The following is an 18662-nucleotide window of genomic DNA, read 5'->3' as shown; positions in this document are numbered from 1 at the left end:
TAAATTGGGAACCGGAATGAGCAGCTTTCGTCTGGTGCAGTGAAAAGAGCACTGAGCCTGGAATCAGAGGATCTGGATTCAGCTCTCACCTTTGACTTTGACCATGGGAAAATCACTTAACTTACTTGAGCTTCATTTCCCTCCAAAGTAAAATGAAGGAGTTTAACTATAACTAGATGATTTTTGAGGTAGGTCCCTTCCAGCTGTCCATCTATAATCCTATGAAAACAGCTGGGAGTGGTAGCTAATACTTTGGGAGACAGAATGGGGAAGATCATCACTTGTAAGCTGACCCCTTGGTGATGAATTCTTTGGCTTTGGCAATCCATGACACAAAGAAAAATACAGCATGGCTCTCAGTTCTATGGGGTCCTCTTCAGCTCCTTCACTGAGGTAGCAAATTGATCGATAAGGGTGTAGATGCTGCTGAGTATCACAGAATTTTAGATCATCCATAATCATTATCTTTGTTGTGAATACTCCAAATGGGAGATTTTTTTTTGTCCAGTGATTAGCCAATGGACAACTTACTAGAATAAATTAATCACATCAATCTGACATTTTCATAAATGAAATCAGAAGATGAGGAAGTTACTAAGTAGAAAGATGGCTCATAGGTTCTCTTTGGTCAGTCAGCTAGCATTTATTAAGTGCCTACTGTGTGTCAGGCATCCTGTTAACGACTGTGTATACAAAGAAAGACAAAAAATAGTTCCTGCTCTCAAGGAGCACAAAGTCTAAAGGGAAAGAACATGCAAACTACTACATACAAACCATCAATCTAATATCTATCTTTGTATCTGTAATAAATTGGGGTTAGTCTCAGAGGGAAAAAGAATTAAAGGGAATGAAAATGGCTTTTTATAGAAGGTGAGATTTTCGCTGGGATTTGAAACCAAGGGGTGGTGAGGAGGGAGAGCGTTGCAGTCATGGAGGACAGCCACTGAAAATGCCCAGAGTCTAGAGGTGGAGTTTCTTGTTTGAGCAATTGATAGAATTGGTTTTATTGTTCATCCAAAGGTAATAATAGCATTTTTGTAGCACTTTAAGGTTTAAAAAGCACTTTACAAATATTATCTAGTTTTATTCTCACAACAACCCTGTGAAGCAGGTACAATTATTATCCCCATTTTACAGATGAAACTGAAACTGAGAGGTTTGATGACTCTCCCAGGGTCACATAGTAAGTGTCTGAGGCTGGATTTGAAATTAGGCCTTCCTGATTCCTAAGTCCAGTGCTCCATCCACTATGCCACCAAGCTGCCTTAAATAATTTTTAAAAATTTATAATAAACTTAATTAACATGAATAAGAAATATAATTTCATGTGACATTTAGTCATTTCATATCGCACAGATCGTGAGTATTTGCAAAAAGACTACAGTGAAAATAATTACAGTTTATGCACTGTTGCAGGGTATGAAGAGGTAGAGGAATTTTGTGGATAACTCAGACTGTCCAAATTGGATCCACATGTATTTTAATATTCAGTGATTTCAATACAAATGTGGGTATATCATGGATGGCCAAAGAACTTATTTTGGAAAATGTGGCCCAGAACCCAAGGAATGATGAAGGTTAAAGACTTTCAACAGCCCAAAAGATTCATACATATACATCATGAATACTTGGCTCTAGAAAAAAAATCATAAGATGCTGAACATAATGAAGACTGAATAACTTCACAAAAAATTGAAATTGATTATATTTAAATAGGTGGAAAACAGCTAATTGTTGATAAAGGAGTTATTCCTGAATCAGCTGTCTTGTGATTAGTCAGTTCACTAATTTGTTAGAGCAAAGGTGAAAAATGAGCATCAAACCAACAATCAAGAAGCAGTTATTGGGGCAGCTAGGTGGCACAGTGGATAGAGCACCGGCCCTGAAGTCAGGAGGACCTGAGTTTAAATCCGGCCTCAGACCAAACACTTGACACTGGCTGTGTGACTCTGGGCAAGTCACTTAACCCCAACTGCCTAAGCAAAACAAACAAACAAACAAACACAAAAAAACCAGGAAGCAGTTATTAACTACTTGCTGGGTGCTAAGTACACTGTGCTAAGACTGAATAAAGCTAGGAGAAAGAGTAAAGGTGAGAATTAAAACAATTCCAGTGTAACTCATTTAAACAAATTATTGACCTCAAAAAAAAAAAAAAAAGAAATGGGCAGAGGAAAGGACATTGACACTGATTATAGCACTTTGACACAAAAGGTGTTAACCACTGTAAATCAGGAGACCAAAAGAGCCAAGACACCTTAGCTGGCATACACTTTCCTTCCCAAGGGTAGAGAGATGGCAGCCAAAGTCTGCCACTTCAGAATATGAGCTGTAAGTAAAATCTTAAGGAAAAGGATAGTGGGAGATGATGAGCAGTATCACCTTCTACCACAACAAGAAGCTTTCTGTGGAGACCAATGAGGGTGCACAGGAAACTCATTCATAAACTTATATTTTAAAAAGAAATGTATAGAAGATGGAAGGTTGGCCAGATAAATAGGAGGGTGACATGGTATTGTAAACGTAAATGTCAGGGGCGCTAATATTAAAATGAACTAATGAAGGAAACAGGACAGCAAAAAGTTTGGGTCTTTTGAATCTATGTTGGGAGAAAAAAGAGGATCACAGAAAGGAAAGGACCTTTGCTTGAGGTGGAGGGATGGTGAGAATTGGATCTGCTCAGTTCTCCTTTTTCTTCTGTTTTCATTGCCATTGAGATAATATCTGTGAAATGCCTGGAACATAGTAGGCACTGTTTAAGTGCTTATTCCCTTTCTTCTTCCTTCCCCTTCCCCCATTGCACTAGAACAAAATTTACTAACAGGGTTGATATCTAAAAAATGTAGCCATAGTTAAGATAGCTTAGTTCATTAACATATATTATATGTACAATATATACCAACTCTACTAACTTATTTAAAAATATTTCAATAACTCATTATAAAAAGGTTTACTGTGTAACCCTGTGTATTTTATTTCATGTACTTAAAAACATTAATGTGAGAAGGAAGGGGTCCATGGATTTCACCAGGCTGCCGAAAGATAAGAAAAAGGTTAAGAACCCCTACTTTAGAGAAAAATGATAAATTGAATAAATAAAGTACTTTGTTGCTTTTTTAAAAACATGTTAAGTGTTTTCAGAGTGGTGTTATTACATTATACACTTTACATTTTGTAAAATGTTAGGTGATTCTGGATCCTTCCCCCAAGAAGAAATCATCAAAGATGTACTTTTAACTGACACAGTCAAGGAACATAAAAGAAACTTGATATAATTTATTAAACATTTGTAAATATTGTGTAATTCTATTAGAACTTTAAACAATTTTATACAGTTTTATCAAGTCAAATGATTTTTATAGGTGTTAGTGTTACGTTGAGTTAGAAGTTCCCACTATCTTTTTTTTTTTAAGCTGTTCCCCTTCCTCCACATGGGGGAAGAGTTAAGAAAATTGTCTTACGATAAATATCTTATTAGAGTGATTGCTTTAGTAATTAGTAATTTAGAAAAATAGCCATCTTTGTTAATATCTGACAGAATTGCAGCTTTAAAATCTAAAAATTATAATCTTAGTGAAAGGATAAAATCTTTATAAATAAATTCTAAATTACTTGAAGATTGCAATCCCAGAGGATTACATTTTTTCAAATAGGTCAGATTCTGGTGCACATCTTTTTTTTCTTGCTATTCTCTGTTGGTGCTCTGCTTCAGGTAGTCTTTGTTGACGTACCATAGAACATAACAGCTACTTCTGTGACTTGAGTTTTGTAATTAATTACTTTTAGGCCACTTGGAGTGATGGCTTTATTTTTTCTAAGCATTTGAGCCCTTGTGTAAAATTTTAAAACCTAACAACTAACAGCCTAAAAACTAAAACATTTTACAAGTGGTCCCTTTATTGGTTTGCAAGCAACAGGATATAAAGAGCATAGCCAACCGGAAGGAAAGGGATGAGTTTTTGTGTGTATCTCTCTATTTCTGAACCTCAGTTAGGGAGGGGTCATTGTTGGTTTGCTTTGTAAAAACCATGAGAGGAATTACTTAAAGAAAAAGGGGAAATTTGGTCATACTCGATTTAGTTTGGTTTCTTAGCACTACAAGTACCTTTCAGATCTCAAAGGGTATTTTTAAAAGGTATGGACAGGAAAAGGAAGGTAATGGTTTTGTTTGTAACTTGTTTAGAAATTCATTTAGCACTTTGTTTTGCCTTGGGAAGGTATGTATCTGAATATTTGAGTCTTGCATGCCTAATTCTTCACTCATAGTTTGTTCTCAACAGAGCAAGAAAAAAAAGACACTTTGGAGTCAGTGTGGGGTGACAGTTTCCTTTTTGAAACCTTGTACCCTTTTATCGGTGACAATCAGCTGAGTCTTAAGATAATAGAATTTTAGAGCCTACTTGATTAGGCTGAGCCCCTTATTTTACAGAGAAAGATACAGACACCTACAGAGAAAAAAACCTGCCACTTACATTAAATAGCCAAGCTGGGATTCAAACCCAGTTCAAATATACTACTTTTTTTTCACTCCGTTACTTGTAAGGTAGCAGCAAAAGCTAACATTTCCATTCTCCTTCCCCCCCATCACACCATCCCCTCCCTCATTTCCTATAGTTTTCAAAGGAAGAGACACCTTCCATAAAGTAGTTGCTGCATGAGATGAGATGAATGCTTGTTTACTTTTAGAATGCTCTACTAGGAGCCCAGAAGTTCTTCACAAAATTACTTCCACTTAAAAAAAATTTCTTCCCCTTTCTGAGAGGGACTGTAATAGAAACATTGCAAATGCTGAACTTTTATTTAATTTGGTTTAAAAAAAAAAGCCCCTGTTTTTAAAAACCTATATTTTTAAAAATTTTAAATTTTAAAACCTCTATTTTTAAAAAAATATACATTTCAGTGCTACAGACAAAGGATACCCGATGATACCGATGCGTTCCAAATACAGAAGGCAAGGAAAAAATTGCTAACATTTATGTGATGTGTTGGTAACAGGATGATCTGGTGAAAAGGAAATTGTCCTGAAAGTAAAGAGAACTAAATTCTTGTATAGGTTCTTTATTTACCTTGGGCAAGTCACTTACCTTCTCTGTACTGTTTCCTCATACCTGCAATAAGCATAATAGTTCCTATCCTATTTACTGAGTGCTGCTAGAGAACAGAAAGGTATAATAGAAAAGATAATGATTAGACATAAATAGAATTAGACATGATATTAGCATGGAATGACTGTGCCTTTTCGAGTTGTCTTTATTGGTATTGGACAATAGCTGAAGATTTGGGAGCAGGAAGCATTCTTTGTCATTTTTCTTTAAGGGTTTTCTTCCTGATTTTTAGACATTTTAGCCTGAACATTTCACCTCTGCTTCTTGGCATCTCCAGCTTTCCATAATCTGGTTCTCACCTACCTTCCCCAGCTTAGTTCCTGTTCCTTCATACATTTTACATCTTAGTCAGACTGGCCTTCTAGCCATCCTTGAATTTAATTTACCTTTGTCAGTGCCTTCAAACAGACTATTCCTGGCATCTGCAAAACATCTTCATAGCGTCCCTTCCCTTATGCCCGGTATGCACTTTCCTCACTTCTGCCTCTTGGAATCCCTAGCTTCAGGGCTCAGCTCTGGGGCCACCTCCCACTGGAAGCCTTTCCTAATCCCACAAGTCACAAGTCCTTAGGAAGAGTAGATTCTTCCCCCTCAGCTTGTCTTGTTTACATAACTATGTATGTGTTTTATCTCTAGTTCCATGAAAGCTCCTTGAATACAGCAACTGTTTTTCTTTTTTGTATCCTTAGTGTCTTGGGGATGGGAGTGGGGATGGGGGTGGTGAACCTTGGGCATGGGGGGTGTGAGCCTTGAGGCCACATGATTCAGTCAAAAGGCTGCCCTTGAGGACCTAGAGGGCCACATGTGGCCTTGAAGTCACAGGTTCCCCACCCCGGTAGACCCTAAAACCTAGCACAGAAGTTATTTTTCTTCTCCACTACATCTTAAACCCCTTGACGTTATCCCACATTTTGTCCTTCCTTGCAAGACATAACCTTTCTCACCAAGTCCAGTTCTACTCGTTCATTTGATCCCTTCTCTTGTCCTGTCTCTTGCTATCTTGTCCCTGAAATCAAACTCGCTCTTCCACCCCCTATCTCTCCCCGTCTTTTGGCTCTTTTCCAAATGTCGAACTAACTCTCCTACATCCTTAGAATCTTATTTGACCCTATTATCTCTCTCTTCCTTTTCACAGCCAAATTCCCATTAAAAAAGCTGTATATAACCCCATAAAGTCTCATCTCTCATCTTAAACTCTTCTCTCCAAAGTTACCTGCAGTGTCTTAATGGCCAGATCCAGTGGTCTTTTCTCAGTCCTCACCCTGCTTGTAGCATGTGACACTGTTGACCACCCTCTTCTCCTGGATACTCTCTCCTCTCTGGGTTCTCATAACATTGCCCTCTTCTGATTCTCTTAACCAGCCTCTTTCATTCCCTTTGGCGGATCAGGTATGCATAGCTCACTCCAAATCTCAGGGCTTTGTTCTAGCCCCTTTTACTCTTTGATCTCATCAGCACCTATGAGTTTAATGATCCTCTCTATACATAGAACTCATATGTGTGTATAGGCATATATACAACATGTGTATACATATATGTGCATGTATACATGTGTGTCTATACAATGCATATGTATTTCCAGCTTTACTCTTTCTCTTGAACTCTAGCTCCTCTGATCACTAGCTGTCTGTTGGACACTTTCATTTGTATATCCCATAAGCATTTCAAATACTTCATGTCCAAAACAAAACTCATTATCTTCTCTCCCATCTCCTCCTTACTAATCTCTCAGTTTCTTTTGAGGGCACATAGTTGCTCTTCCAGTCATTCAAGTTTGTAACGAAGTCTTGTTTTCTACTCTTCATTCTCACTCTCCCCACATATTCAGTCATTTACCAAGTGTTCTTAGCTCTGTCTCTACATCTCTTGCTTCCACTCTCATGTAATCTGACACATACAATGTCCTGATTAAACCATAGTGGTTCCCTGTTGGCTCCAGGATCAAATATAAAAACTCTGCTCTTTCGCATTTAAAACTCTTCACAGCCCACCTCCTCCTGTCTACTTTTGTCTAGTCATATACTTTGACTTCTAAACATTTTTGCTTCTGTTACTCCTTTTGGTTCTCTATCACTACTCAGTAAATAGAACAGGCACTATTAACCTTACTGTATATATGAGGCAGCCAGTTCCCAAGAAGCACACTAATGACTTTGCATATCATTAAATATGCACCCAGATTAAATTAGTACACAGTTTTGTTTGGTTACAACAATAAACTCCATGCATATAATGCTTAGTCTTAATAGCTTGGTGCTTATATAGCATGATTATCAGTTCACATATCCATCTGGGATGGGAGGAGAAACTTAACGTAAAAAATGATGCTGTTGGTAAAGATTGCAAATTAGGGTTATAAATCACTTATTTTGTAGAGCAGTTTCTGCATGTTAAAATTGATTATGGGAGTATAAAAGATTCAGTTACTCAAATTAATTTGTATTCTTCTGCCCCCTTCTCACAGTGCTTTCTCTTAATCACTTTGAGAACTTTTCAGTCACACCAGAGATTTCGAAAACATACATTCCGAGGGTCTGATGGCAGTTTTAGTCATAGACCTGAATCTTTGGTTTGGTTGGAGGAACTGAGGATATTATAGCTGTCTTCAGGTTTTTGAAGGGTTGTCATGTTGAAGAGAATTTAGACTTGTTCTGCTTCAATTCAATACACATTTAAGTATTTGCTGCTGTAACAAATATTTATTAAGAAACCTGCAAGGTACTGGACTAGGTGCCGGGGATGTAAGGACCTACTCCCACCTCTCCTCCCACCCCCCAAAAAAGAACAATCCCTGGCCTCAAGGAGTTTACTTTCTACTAAGGAATGTGTGAGAGGTGGGCAAACCCCAACATTAACACCAGTAAATGAATCACTGATAGTTTAAAGCAGGAGAGAGTATTAACAATTAGGGAAGATCAGGGAAAACTTTAGAGGAAGTCCAAAACTTCAGAGGAAGTCAAGGCTGGGCCTTGAGGAAGGTTAGAGTTCACGGAGGGAGTGTGTTCCAGGCTTTGGGTTAGCCTATGGAAAGGACTACACAAGAGCTGGGAGATGGGAGGTTGAGTTTAGCTAACAGTGTGTAATTAATCCACTTTGTCTGGAGTGGAGAGTATGTACAGGGGACTGTAGTACAGTGTAAAGAATTGTAAATTTCGAGAAAGATGACATGGGTTCAGATGCCATCTCTATAACTTAGGGACTTTGGACATATCTGGCCTTCAGTTTCTTCATCAGTAAAATGAGAGGGTTGGACTAGATGTAGATGTCTTCTAAGATCCCTTCCAGTTCTAAAACTGTGATCATATGATGAATGTAAAATAAGGCAAAAAAAAAAAAAAGGTAGCCTGAATTTTAGAGGATCTTAAATACAGAGCTAAGGAATTTGTATTTTAACCTAAAGGGAAAACAGATTTCAAAAAGTTCAGAGAAAGAGTAGGTAATCATAATATTGGCTGATTTTGAGATAGCGCTTTTAGAGTTAGTGCTTTATGTTTTAAAAAATGAATGTTAAAAATTGTTTTTATATGCAACTTGGGAAAAATAAAATATTAAATAAAAGTTTAAAAAAGAAAGAGTGCCTTATATACCTGAATCACATTTGAGGCTCATAACAACCCTGTAAGGACATAGTTGTTACAGATATTATCCCCACTTTGTAAGAACTGAGACTTAGAGACTTAGACTTGGCTATAGTCATACTACTAGTGTCACCGTTGAGATTTAGGTCTTCTAGATTCTGAGTCCAGCACCCTTTCCACTACACTATGCTCTGGCATAATGTTTTACGGGGGAAGAGTAGGGCACTCTTAGTGATGAATTTTTTTAAGTTTTATTATATATTATGTTTCTCAGTATGTATTCTATCCCCTTCCCTCCCTCAGAGCCATCCCTCAAAAGAATAAAAAAAAGGAAAAATAATTTAGTGAAACTAATGCATCGATTAAATCTGACATTATATGTAGTGTTCCATACCTATTAGAGTCTTCTACCTCTCCAAAGAAGGGAGGGAAGTGCAGAGAATATTCTGAAGGTATGAGCAGAAATGATTCAGACAAGATGGAATAATAATAGCAAATGTTTATATAGCATTTAAAGGTTTGGAAAATACTTTTATATACACACTTATAACTTATTTGATCCTCATAATAACCTTGTGAAATAGGTGCTATTTTTATCCCCATTCTATGGAAGAGAAAACTGAGGCTGAGAGAAGTTCAAGTGACTTAGGTAGCTGGGTGGCACAGTGTATGAGACTCTGCACCTGGAATCAAGAAGACCTGAGTTCAAGTCTGTTTTCAGATACTTGTGAATATAAAATGAGATCATGTTTGTAAAATGCTTTGCAAACTTTAAAGTTCTATATAAAATTCTAGTTGTTTTTGTAATTATCATTACTATGTCCAGGTGTCTAATGTGGGATTTGAACACAGGCTTCCCTGACTCCTGAGTTCAACAACATTTGGCTACACCAACATATCCTGAAGAGACTGATCTGGATGCATAAGAAACTTATGGACAAACTCAGATTTTAAAAATATATAAACAAGTAACTGAGAATAAATACAGCAGACTAGCCCCATTCTATAAAAAATTATATCAGGATTACTGAAACCTCCGTCGGTATCCACAGTTGTGTCAGTCAAGAGCACAGGGTGAAGGCTCAGCACATCAGGTGACACTCTCTCCCCCATCCCACCCATGATCTTATGCTTATGGTCATGCTCAGGATATACAGAATGGGCAGGTAAGGTTTCAGTCTGCTTCATTAGAGGATCTATTCAAGATCATAGATTTATTGGAACAGAGGTTCTTAACCTGGGACCTATGAATTTGTTAAATATTTTGATAAATGTATTTCCATATAAGTGATTTCCTGTATTATATTATGTGTTTTATTTTTATGCATTTAAAAACATTATTCTCAGAGGGGGTCCATAGGATTCACCATGCTGCCAAAGACATAAAGGTTAATCTTATGCTAGAGTACTAGATCTCTTAGCCTCTTTGTATCTCATTTTGTTTATGTGTAAGAGGAAAGGATTGGAGTAGTTGAACTCAAAGGAAGGAAACCAACTCTTCTTAAGCACCTACTACTTGTTAGACACTGACACTCAGGAAAGCCTGAGTTTAAGTGCTTTACAATTATCCTCATTTGATCCTTAAACAACCTTGGGAATGTAGGTGCTATTATTATCCCCATTTTACAGTTGGGGAAACTAAGGCAGGCAGAAGTTAAATAACTTTCCCAGAGTCATACATGTAGTAAGTGTCTGAAGCCAAATTTGAACTCAGGTCTTCCTGACTCCAGGCCCAGTACTGTATCCCCTGAGCCACCTAGCTACCCTGCAGGGTGTCTCTTCATCTTTCAGGGATGGTTAGGGAAGGGTCTGGTCTGAAGTTAAGATAATGGAACAGACTTCCTGACCTTCTTTACATCCCAATGAGTGTATGTATTTCCAGTTCCTGAAAAGCAGGGATGTGCTGGAAACAGCTCTAACTAGTGAACAGATTATTAGATTTTCAGTGAAACCCACAAACACTGCAAACCAGGACTTGATTTATTGTTGTATTGATTGTCTGGACTTAAGAAAGTTATAGAGAAAATGTTAATAAACTGAGGCAGACAGGTGATTTGCCTAGAGTCACACAGGTAGTAAGTGTCTGAGGTTCAATTTGAACTTAGGTCTTCCTGTCTCCTGTCAGGATAGGCCTGTGCTCTATCCACTGTGCCACCTGTTTCTAATGTTGTCCCTTCTGGTTCTAAATTTTATGATCCTTTGAATCCAATATTATCTCCACACTATGATTAGGTATTAGAGTAGTACTTAAGTGGATTTTAAAAATGGAAAATAGCTAACAGATGAGGAGGGAGTCATTGATGGAGATGAACAGTTGACAGAAAAACTATACCTTCAGTTTAAGGGTTCGGACTTGAAGCCTGTCCTGGTAAGAGACATTCTCTTTTATTTCATTCCTGGGTAGGGCTCTGTTAACATGCCAAATACAGGAATTAAGAATTAATGGAATGGAGTGTTGCAGATTTGCAGACAACAAAATCTAGGATGTTGGAGTCAAAGAATAGTTTTTTTCTCTTTTCCAATCATTCTCCATACCACTGCCAGAATAATCTTCCTAAAATGCCACCTTAATCATGCCACTTTACTATTAAGAAAACTTTACTGGTGCCTCATTGCTTAGAAGATAAAGTCCAAAATCCCCATTTAGGGATTCAGGGGCATCTATAGTTTTGCACCAGCCTACGTTTGTCCCTGAAGCTAGATGGCACAGTAGATAGAGCACTGGGCTTGTAATTAGGAAGACCGATCTTCCTGAGTAGAAATCTAGCCTCAGACGCTAGCTGTGTGACACTGGGCAAGTCACTTGACCATGTTCGCCTTAGTTCCTCATCTGTAAAATGAGGTAGAGAAGGAATAGCTCCAGTGTCTTTGCCAAAAATACTCCAAATGGAGTCATGAAGAGTGAGACACAACTGAAATGACCAAACAACATTTGTCCCTTACCTCTCATAACTGTGCAAACCCCTTAGTCACCATAGACTTGTCTCTTTACTGTACCCCAGAATAGTTGTGCATTTGTGTATGAGTCCTGATGCTTATACCGTTCCCTTTGACTCAACTGTTTTAACCTTTTCCTTTCCTCCCTCTGGAAATCTGTACCCTATACGGTCAATGCCAGTCATTTGTTATTTAATCATATAGTTCCTTGTATATTTAGCCAGTTCACCTGTGTCTCTCTTGTCTCCCCAGCTAGATTGTAAGTGCCTTATGGGCCAATATTGTGTCATATCTCTCACATTGCTATGCTTATAGTAAACATTCAACTAATTATTAAATGAATAAATAAATTTTCTGAGTACAGATCTTCTAACTTGGCATTTCCCTTTTTTGACTCTGGACTTTGAAAGGTTGGGTTTTGATAGAACCTCAGTTTGCATCTTCTTGAAGGAAAGGTACCCTGGGACAATCAGCTAGGCCCTCCTCTTCCCATTCTCTTGTATCTACGCTCAAGAAAATCAGCTTGGCAACTGCTCGGTACTAGAGTGAGTCTTTGTCTAAACCATGAACAGCAACTTAGACACAGGAAAGCCTCTGAGGCTTGTTTTATGCCATTTTCTGTGCTGCTTGGATAAAGATAATTAAGGACTTTGGGGTACAGGATGTGGTAAAGTTATGACTTGTTTCTCACTAACCATACATTGAAATGCAGAGGAATGTAGATGCTAACTGTTTACCTTTGCAAAAGCTTGCTACTTTTTCAAAATCTTTTTGTTGTTGTTATGGGCTTAGTAACGATATACACTTATGTCTCAAGTACACTTGTTTTGTCCTATTTGCAGGACTTTTAAACCTCAAACTGGATTATAGTGTTGATTATTAGTCATTATACTTCTTGAGTTGGGCCTTGTTTTGCCATATTTGATGTCACATTTGCCATTCTTCAACTAACATAATACAGATATAATATCATTGTTCCTCAGTTTCCTCAGCTTTTAAAAGAGAAAATTGGGTGGGGGGAATCTCTAAGACTCCTTCTAGCTCTGAAGTCCTATGATTCACTTGGATTATTGCCTAGCCCATCCTTTCTTCTATACTGCTGAAAGAGGGAGAGAGGTGTTGAGACTGTATTGGAAGTTATACTGAATTTGGGGGCAGAAGACAGGTTTGGTTTCTGGCTTTCATTTTCTGAGTGACGCTGGGGAAATCCCTTTTCCTTTCTTTGGCTCAGTTTCTTCATTTCTAAAAGGAGTGGCTTGAATAAAATGATCTTCAGGGTTCTTTCCCTCTGTAATAGTCCATGAGGTTTTAAATTTCAGCCTTGCCTCTGAGTTGGAACAAAATCAGGAGGCTCCAAGTTGAGGTTGTATGATATTTCTCAAACTCATGAAAATGATATATAGGTGTTGTGTAGGATTTTACTCCTTATCTTTGTTTGATTTTTTATGTACAGTTATTCATTTTATAATTTAAAATGTTTTTAAGGAAAAACTGCCATCCTTACATAGAAAGTCAGCCTTTGTTCAGGCATACCAAAGAGCTATGGTGGAATGCTTGGAAGGCATGCTCATCAAATTTGCAGATGACTCAGAGCTGGGAGGAATAATAACACAGTAGATGACAGAGTCAGGATATAGAAAGATCTTGACAGGCTATAGAGCTATCTTATAAGGAATAAATATATAAAGATTTGGACTTGGGTCCAAACAAATTAACTTCATAAGTATAAAATGGGGGATACATGGAGAGACAGTTCTGAAAAAAATGGGAATGTCTTAATGGATTTTAAGGTCAAGCAGTATAATGTGGTAGCAGAAAAAAATCATGTGATCCTGGACTGCATTAAGAGGGACAAAACCTCCAGAAATAGGGTAGTGGTAGCCCCCATGTGATCTTACCTCATCAGACCTCCTCAGGAGCACCATGCTCAGTTCTGAGTGCCAGGGTTTGAGGACAGCTAATAAATAGCCCATCTGGAGGAAGGTAACTGGGATGATACAGGAGTCTTGAGAAGACTCAGAGGGGACAAGTATTGGAAGGGCTGTCATGTGGACATGGAACGAGGCTTGTTCTGTTTGACCCCAGAGTGGAAGTTGTCAGGGGGCAAATTTAGGTGTAACATCAGGAAATGCCTAACAATTCTTTCTGAAGATTCAGTCAAAAGTGGAATGGAATACCTAGACAAGTGATGAGTTCTCCCTCCTAGGAGTTCTTCAAGCAGAAGCTGAATGACCTCTTGTTGAGTATGTTATAGTTGGGATTCCTTTTATGTAGGAGTTGGACTAGATGATGACTGAGGTTCCTTCCAACTTTCAAATTCTCTGATTTGTGGAAAGGAAATTATGGCCAAGGATAAAGTAGATAAACCTCTCTCCATTTGACCAGACCCTTGGAACGTCTTTGAAAAGAAAAGAAAAATTAAGGTTAAATTTTAAGGACCCATGGTTTCCCTCATGACCACAGTTCCAATCTGCAGGTTTTCTGCTGAGCAATAGGGTGTGTCACTGGGGAGCCAGGGAACTTGGACCATATTGTATGGATTTGGAATTTCTGTATTAAAAACTGGCAATACTCTTTATTGAGGAAGTTCAGCTAACTTCTGCTTTGACAGTGGAGAGCTAATGCCAAGGGAGAGATCCCTAACTTGAACATACGTATTATTTAATTTTGTATTACAGATCTCCACGGGTCCCAGTGAATTTTCAGAGTCCTCTTTCAAGTCAACAGGCATCGTGCTTTTTCTTTGAAGAATTGTAAAGAGAGAACAAAGCCATAGCAGAAGGGGGGAAAATGTCCAACCCCTTCTTAAAGCAGGTTTTCAACAAGGACAAAACCTTTCGGCCTAAGCGCAAATTTGAGCCAGGCACACAGAGATTTGAACTTCACAAGAAGGCTCAAGCTTCCCTGAATGCAGGGCTGGATCTGAAGTTAGCTGTCCAGTTGCCATCTGATGAGGAACTAAATGATTGGGTGGCTGTGCATGTAGTAGACTTCTTCAATCGCATCAACCTCATTTATGGAACCATCAGTGATAACTGCACCGAGCAGTCGTGTCCAGTGATGTCTGGGGGCCCTAAGTATGAGTATCGATGGCAGGATGAACAGAAATACCGGAAGCCGACTGCTCTGTCAGCACCCAAATATATGAATCTTTTGATGGACTGGATTGAGGTTCAGATCAACAATGAAGACATCTTCCCGACCAATGTTGGTGAGTTGTGGTCATGCGGCTCCTATCTAAGAAATAAGAAACTAGGAAAAGAAACTTTTGCTCTCTCCTGCCTTCTCTTTCCACTTGCCACTTCTGCAAGCATTGACAGTGCTGTCTGTCCAGGGCACTTATTTCCAGGACTGTAGAGTACCGAGTTCCTGAGGCAACAAGACTTGAGACTGTGATCTTTGTAGTCAGTTCATTCCAAGGCTGGTGCTTCTCTTAGAGAAGTTGGAAAAAACATGTAGACTTCACTTCATGAAGTTCCTGGAGCTAAAGCAGAGTTGTGGTAGGGGAAGCAATGAAAGGGAGTATGTTGGAGGACAGAGCAATATTGATCTCTGATTGTCTCTGTGTTCTTCTGTTTTTAACATGCTTGTGCTGCCGGGGTCCAGCTGGTTTCTTATTCAAGTAACCAGGTCAGTTTGGGACTGGTCGCCATTAACATGACCTATTCCCTATGAGTCACAGAAATTTCAGGTAGTGAGGGGTTATACCCACTTGGCAGCTGCTAACGTCATCCCAACCATCCTCCTTCTGCCCAGTTAAATCAGTAATTTAAAATAAAATGTCAAGTATGGCAGGAAGGCTAAGCCAAATCTCCCTTTCCATTCACACCCAGACTCCCCTTCTATTTTCTCATTTCAGGGAAATAAAAAATAGGTTCATTACCAAAAAGACCTATGCTCTCTATTTAGCTTCCTTGAGTGAGATTCTCCAGTAGTTAAAGATTTCTTATTATCTCCTGCTGATGTATTGAGCCATGGCATGGTGTGCTAACACAAACCTTGGAGGTCTAGTCCTTGCAGTGTGTCCTTGAGTCCTTCCTTCTGGGTCTCAGTTTTCTCATCTGTAAAAGGTTAAGGTAGGCATCCACTCACATTTTGTGTGTCACGAGTTTGTTCAGTTCTATCTCATGAGTTAGGTAAGTAGTCAGAGTGGCAGAGCAGTGATAGCAGCATGGTAATAGTGATGGCAGGTGCTCAGATGTGGGCTCTGGTGTTTGAACAGTAGCTTACCTCATTGTTGTCCTTCTGTTACAGTACGTATTTTATCCCCCATCCATTGACTTGTTTGCTGGTCCATGCTATGATGAATTACATTAGATTTCTACTTTTTAGACGTCTCAAGGGTTTCAGGTTCTTCTGTAGCACTTTTACAATTTTTTTAAGATAACCATTAACTGCACTTCATGATCATTTCCTTTGTAACCTTGTGTATTTTATTTTATACCTTTACAAACCTCATTTTGGGGAGGCTTCACCAGACCAACTGCCCAAATTGTAAAGCACTTAGCACAGCGCCTGGTTTGGCTTTCCAAAAATAACTTTGTATCGATATCTTTTGTTTTTATAGTAACTGCATTTCCTAATGTGTCTATCCCTTGTAACAAATTATAAAACAGGAAAAAAAACTCAGCAAAACTAACCAATATATTGGAAAAATCAGATATTTTATGCAGTTCCACACCCATATTTCCCCACTTTCTCAAAGAAGTACGGGGAGGTTCTTTCTCATATTTCTCCTTTTAATCATTTAATTTCAAGGCATTCAAGTTTTGATTATTTTTTTCCTTTTTTTAATTAATTAATTTATTTTGATTTATCAACAATTATTCCATACAAGTCTTCCCAGGTTTTCCTAAAGTCCACCTTCTCATCATTTCTTATAGAACAATAGTATTCCATTACATTCATATATCACAACTTGTTCAACCATTCCCCAATTGATGGGCATCCCCTCAATTTCCACTTGAATTCCAAAGAATTCTTTGACACCACAAAAAGAGCTGCAATACATATTTTTGTACATGTGGGTCCTTTTCCCATTTTTATGATCTCTTTGGGATACCGCCCTAGAAGTGCTATTGCTGGGTCAAAGGGTATGCCCATTTTTATAGCCCTTTGGGCATAGTTCCAAATTGCTCTCCAAAATGGTTGTTATCAGCTCACAATACCAACAATGCATTAGTGTTCCACTTTTCCCACATCTTCTCCAACATTTATCATTTTCCTGTTTTGTCATGTTGGCCAATCTGATAGGTATGATGTGGTACCTCAGAGTTGTTTTAATTTGCATTTCTCTAATCAATAGTGATTTAGAGCATTTTTTTCATATGACTATAGATGGCTTTAATTTCTTCATCTGAGAACTGCCTGTTCATATCCTTTGACCATTTACAATTGGGGAGTGACTTGTATTCTTATAAATTTGACTTAATTCTCTGTATATTTTAGAAATGAGACCCTTATAAGAGACACCGGTAGTAAAAATTCTTTGCCAGTTTTCTACTTCCCTCCTAATCTTGGTTGCATTGGCTTTGTTTGTGCAAAAACTTTTCAATTTAATGTAATCAAAATTATTCATTTTGCATTTCATAGTGTTCTCTATCTTCTGTTTGGTCATGAGTTCTTCTGTTTTCCATAAATCTGACAGGTAAACTATTCCTTGTTCTCCCAGTTTGCTTATGGTATCAGCCTTTATATCTAAAGCATGAACCTATTTTGATTTTTATTTTGATACATCAGTTTTGATTATTTTTTTTGTTGTTGTTCTTTCCATTTACATTGTTGTAGTCAAGGGTTTATCAAACCCTGGGTGACTGTATTTACTTCCTTTTTGATGTTTGTCTATTTAATTGGTTCCACTGATTTTCTTTTCTAATTTTTTAACCAGTACCAAATAATTTTGGTGATTACCATTTTATAATATAATTTGAAATCTGATCATTCTAGGTCTCCTTCATGCCTGCTTTTTATTTTATTTTATTTTTTCATTTTTTTCCTTGAGAATTATATATGACTTTAACAAATTATTTTGAACTAAAAGAAATGCAGTTCTTGCTGGTTGGCCACGAACTGTCATTTGTGATATTAGCCTTCATGCAGGGTTGGCCTCAAGAAAAACCAGGTAAGTGGGGGTCACCCTTCAGCTAAGTAGGGCTTGCTTTGTATATACCTCCTGAAATGTATCTGTCATGTAACCCCTCTCATTTCAATGTCTTCAGTGCCTAGGGTTACATCTAGTTGCCTAATCAAATGAAAAATGAAGTGAGCATGTTGTGCATTAAAGCATTGCTAAGGGACAAAGCAGTGCCAAAGGCATTGGACTAGATGAGGTCGGAAGGAGCTTGGGGCTCCTCCGCTAGCCCACCGTGTGCCTTTAGGTGCATCATTTGTAGTCTCTGGGCCCATTTCCTCCTCTGTAAAATTAAGGGATTCAGCTGGAAATGATAGCTGAGCTCTAGTGTATCATCAACATTCCACTATCCATGTTATGAAGTTTCTTCCAGTTCTTGCATTGAATTATTAAATGTTTTAAGTCCCTTTGCATCTCAGTTATTATTCTTATTCTTTAAGCTGTGTTCTGAGGGTCCTAAAATTCTAGACATGGAACACTGGCCTAGCCCTTGAGGAACTTAGAATTAAGGCAGGAAGGGTTAAAAGCACTAAAAGTTGGGGGCAGCTAGGTGGCGCAGTGGATAGAGCTCCGGCCTTGGAGTCAGGAGGACCTGAGTTCACATCTGACCTTAGATACTTGACACTTACTAGCTGTATAACACTGGGCAAGTCACTTAACCCCATTGTCTGCCCCCCCCCCCCCAAAAAAAGCACTAAAAGTTTTAAAAAACAATACAAGTTCAAGAAATGGCCCAAGGCAGTACATGATTCATTTTCATGTTCAATCGTTTCTGTAGTAGCAGTATAGAAAAACTATTGTAGAGAAAGAAGGTGGGAGAAAGATCTCTGGGATCTGGTAATACACCCTAGCTTTATTCTGAATGGACAGGGAGAATTTGGATAGTCAGAAAGGAATGGCCAGCATTTATAC

The 18662-nt window shown here is 38.3% G+C and overlaps 1 protein-coding gene across 1 annotated transcript in view; it reads left to right on the top strand.

Annotated features, from left to right (window-relative positions):
- The window catches only part of MOB3A (MOB kinase activator 3A), a 42851-nt gene that overhangs the window by 9328 nt on the left and 14861 nt on the right, over window positions 1–18662 (top strand). The window contains exon 2 of the mRNA XM_027853228.1: window positions 14299–14831. Coding sequence (XP_027709029.1) covers window positions 14411–14831 — 421 coding nt within the window. The 5' untranslated portion in view covers window positions 14299–14410. The remainder of the gene's footprint in view (window positions 1–14298; window positions 14832–18662) is intronic.

This window comes from Vombatus ursinus, unplaced genomic scaffold (genome assembly GCF_900497805.2).
Source record: "Vombatus ursinus unplaced genomic scaffold, bare-nosed wombat genome assembly UNPS02009918.1, whole genome shotgun sequence".
Classification (NCBI taxonomy): domain Eukaryota; kingdom Metazoa; phylum Chordata; class Mammalia; order Diprotodontia; family Vombatidae; genus Vombatus; species Vombatus ursinus.
Note: the sequence above shows the minus strand (reverse complement) of the source record. Positions and strands in the feature narration are given on the sequence as shown.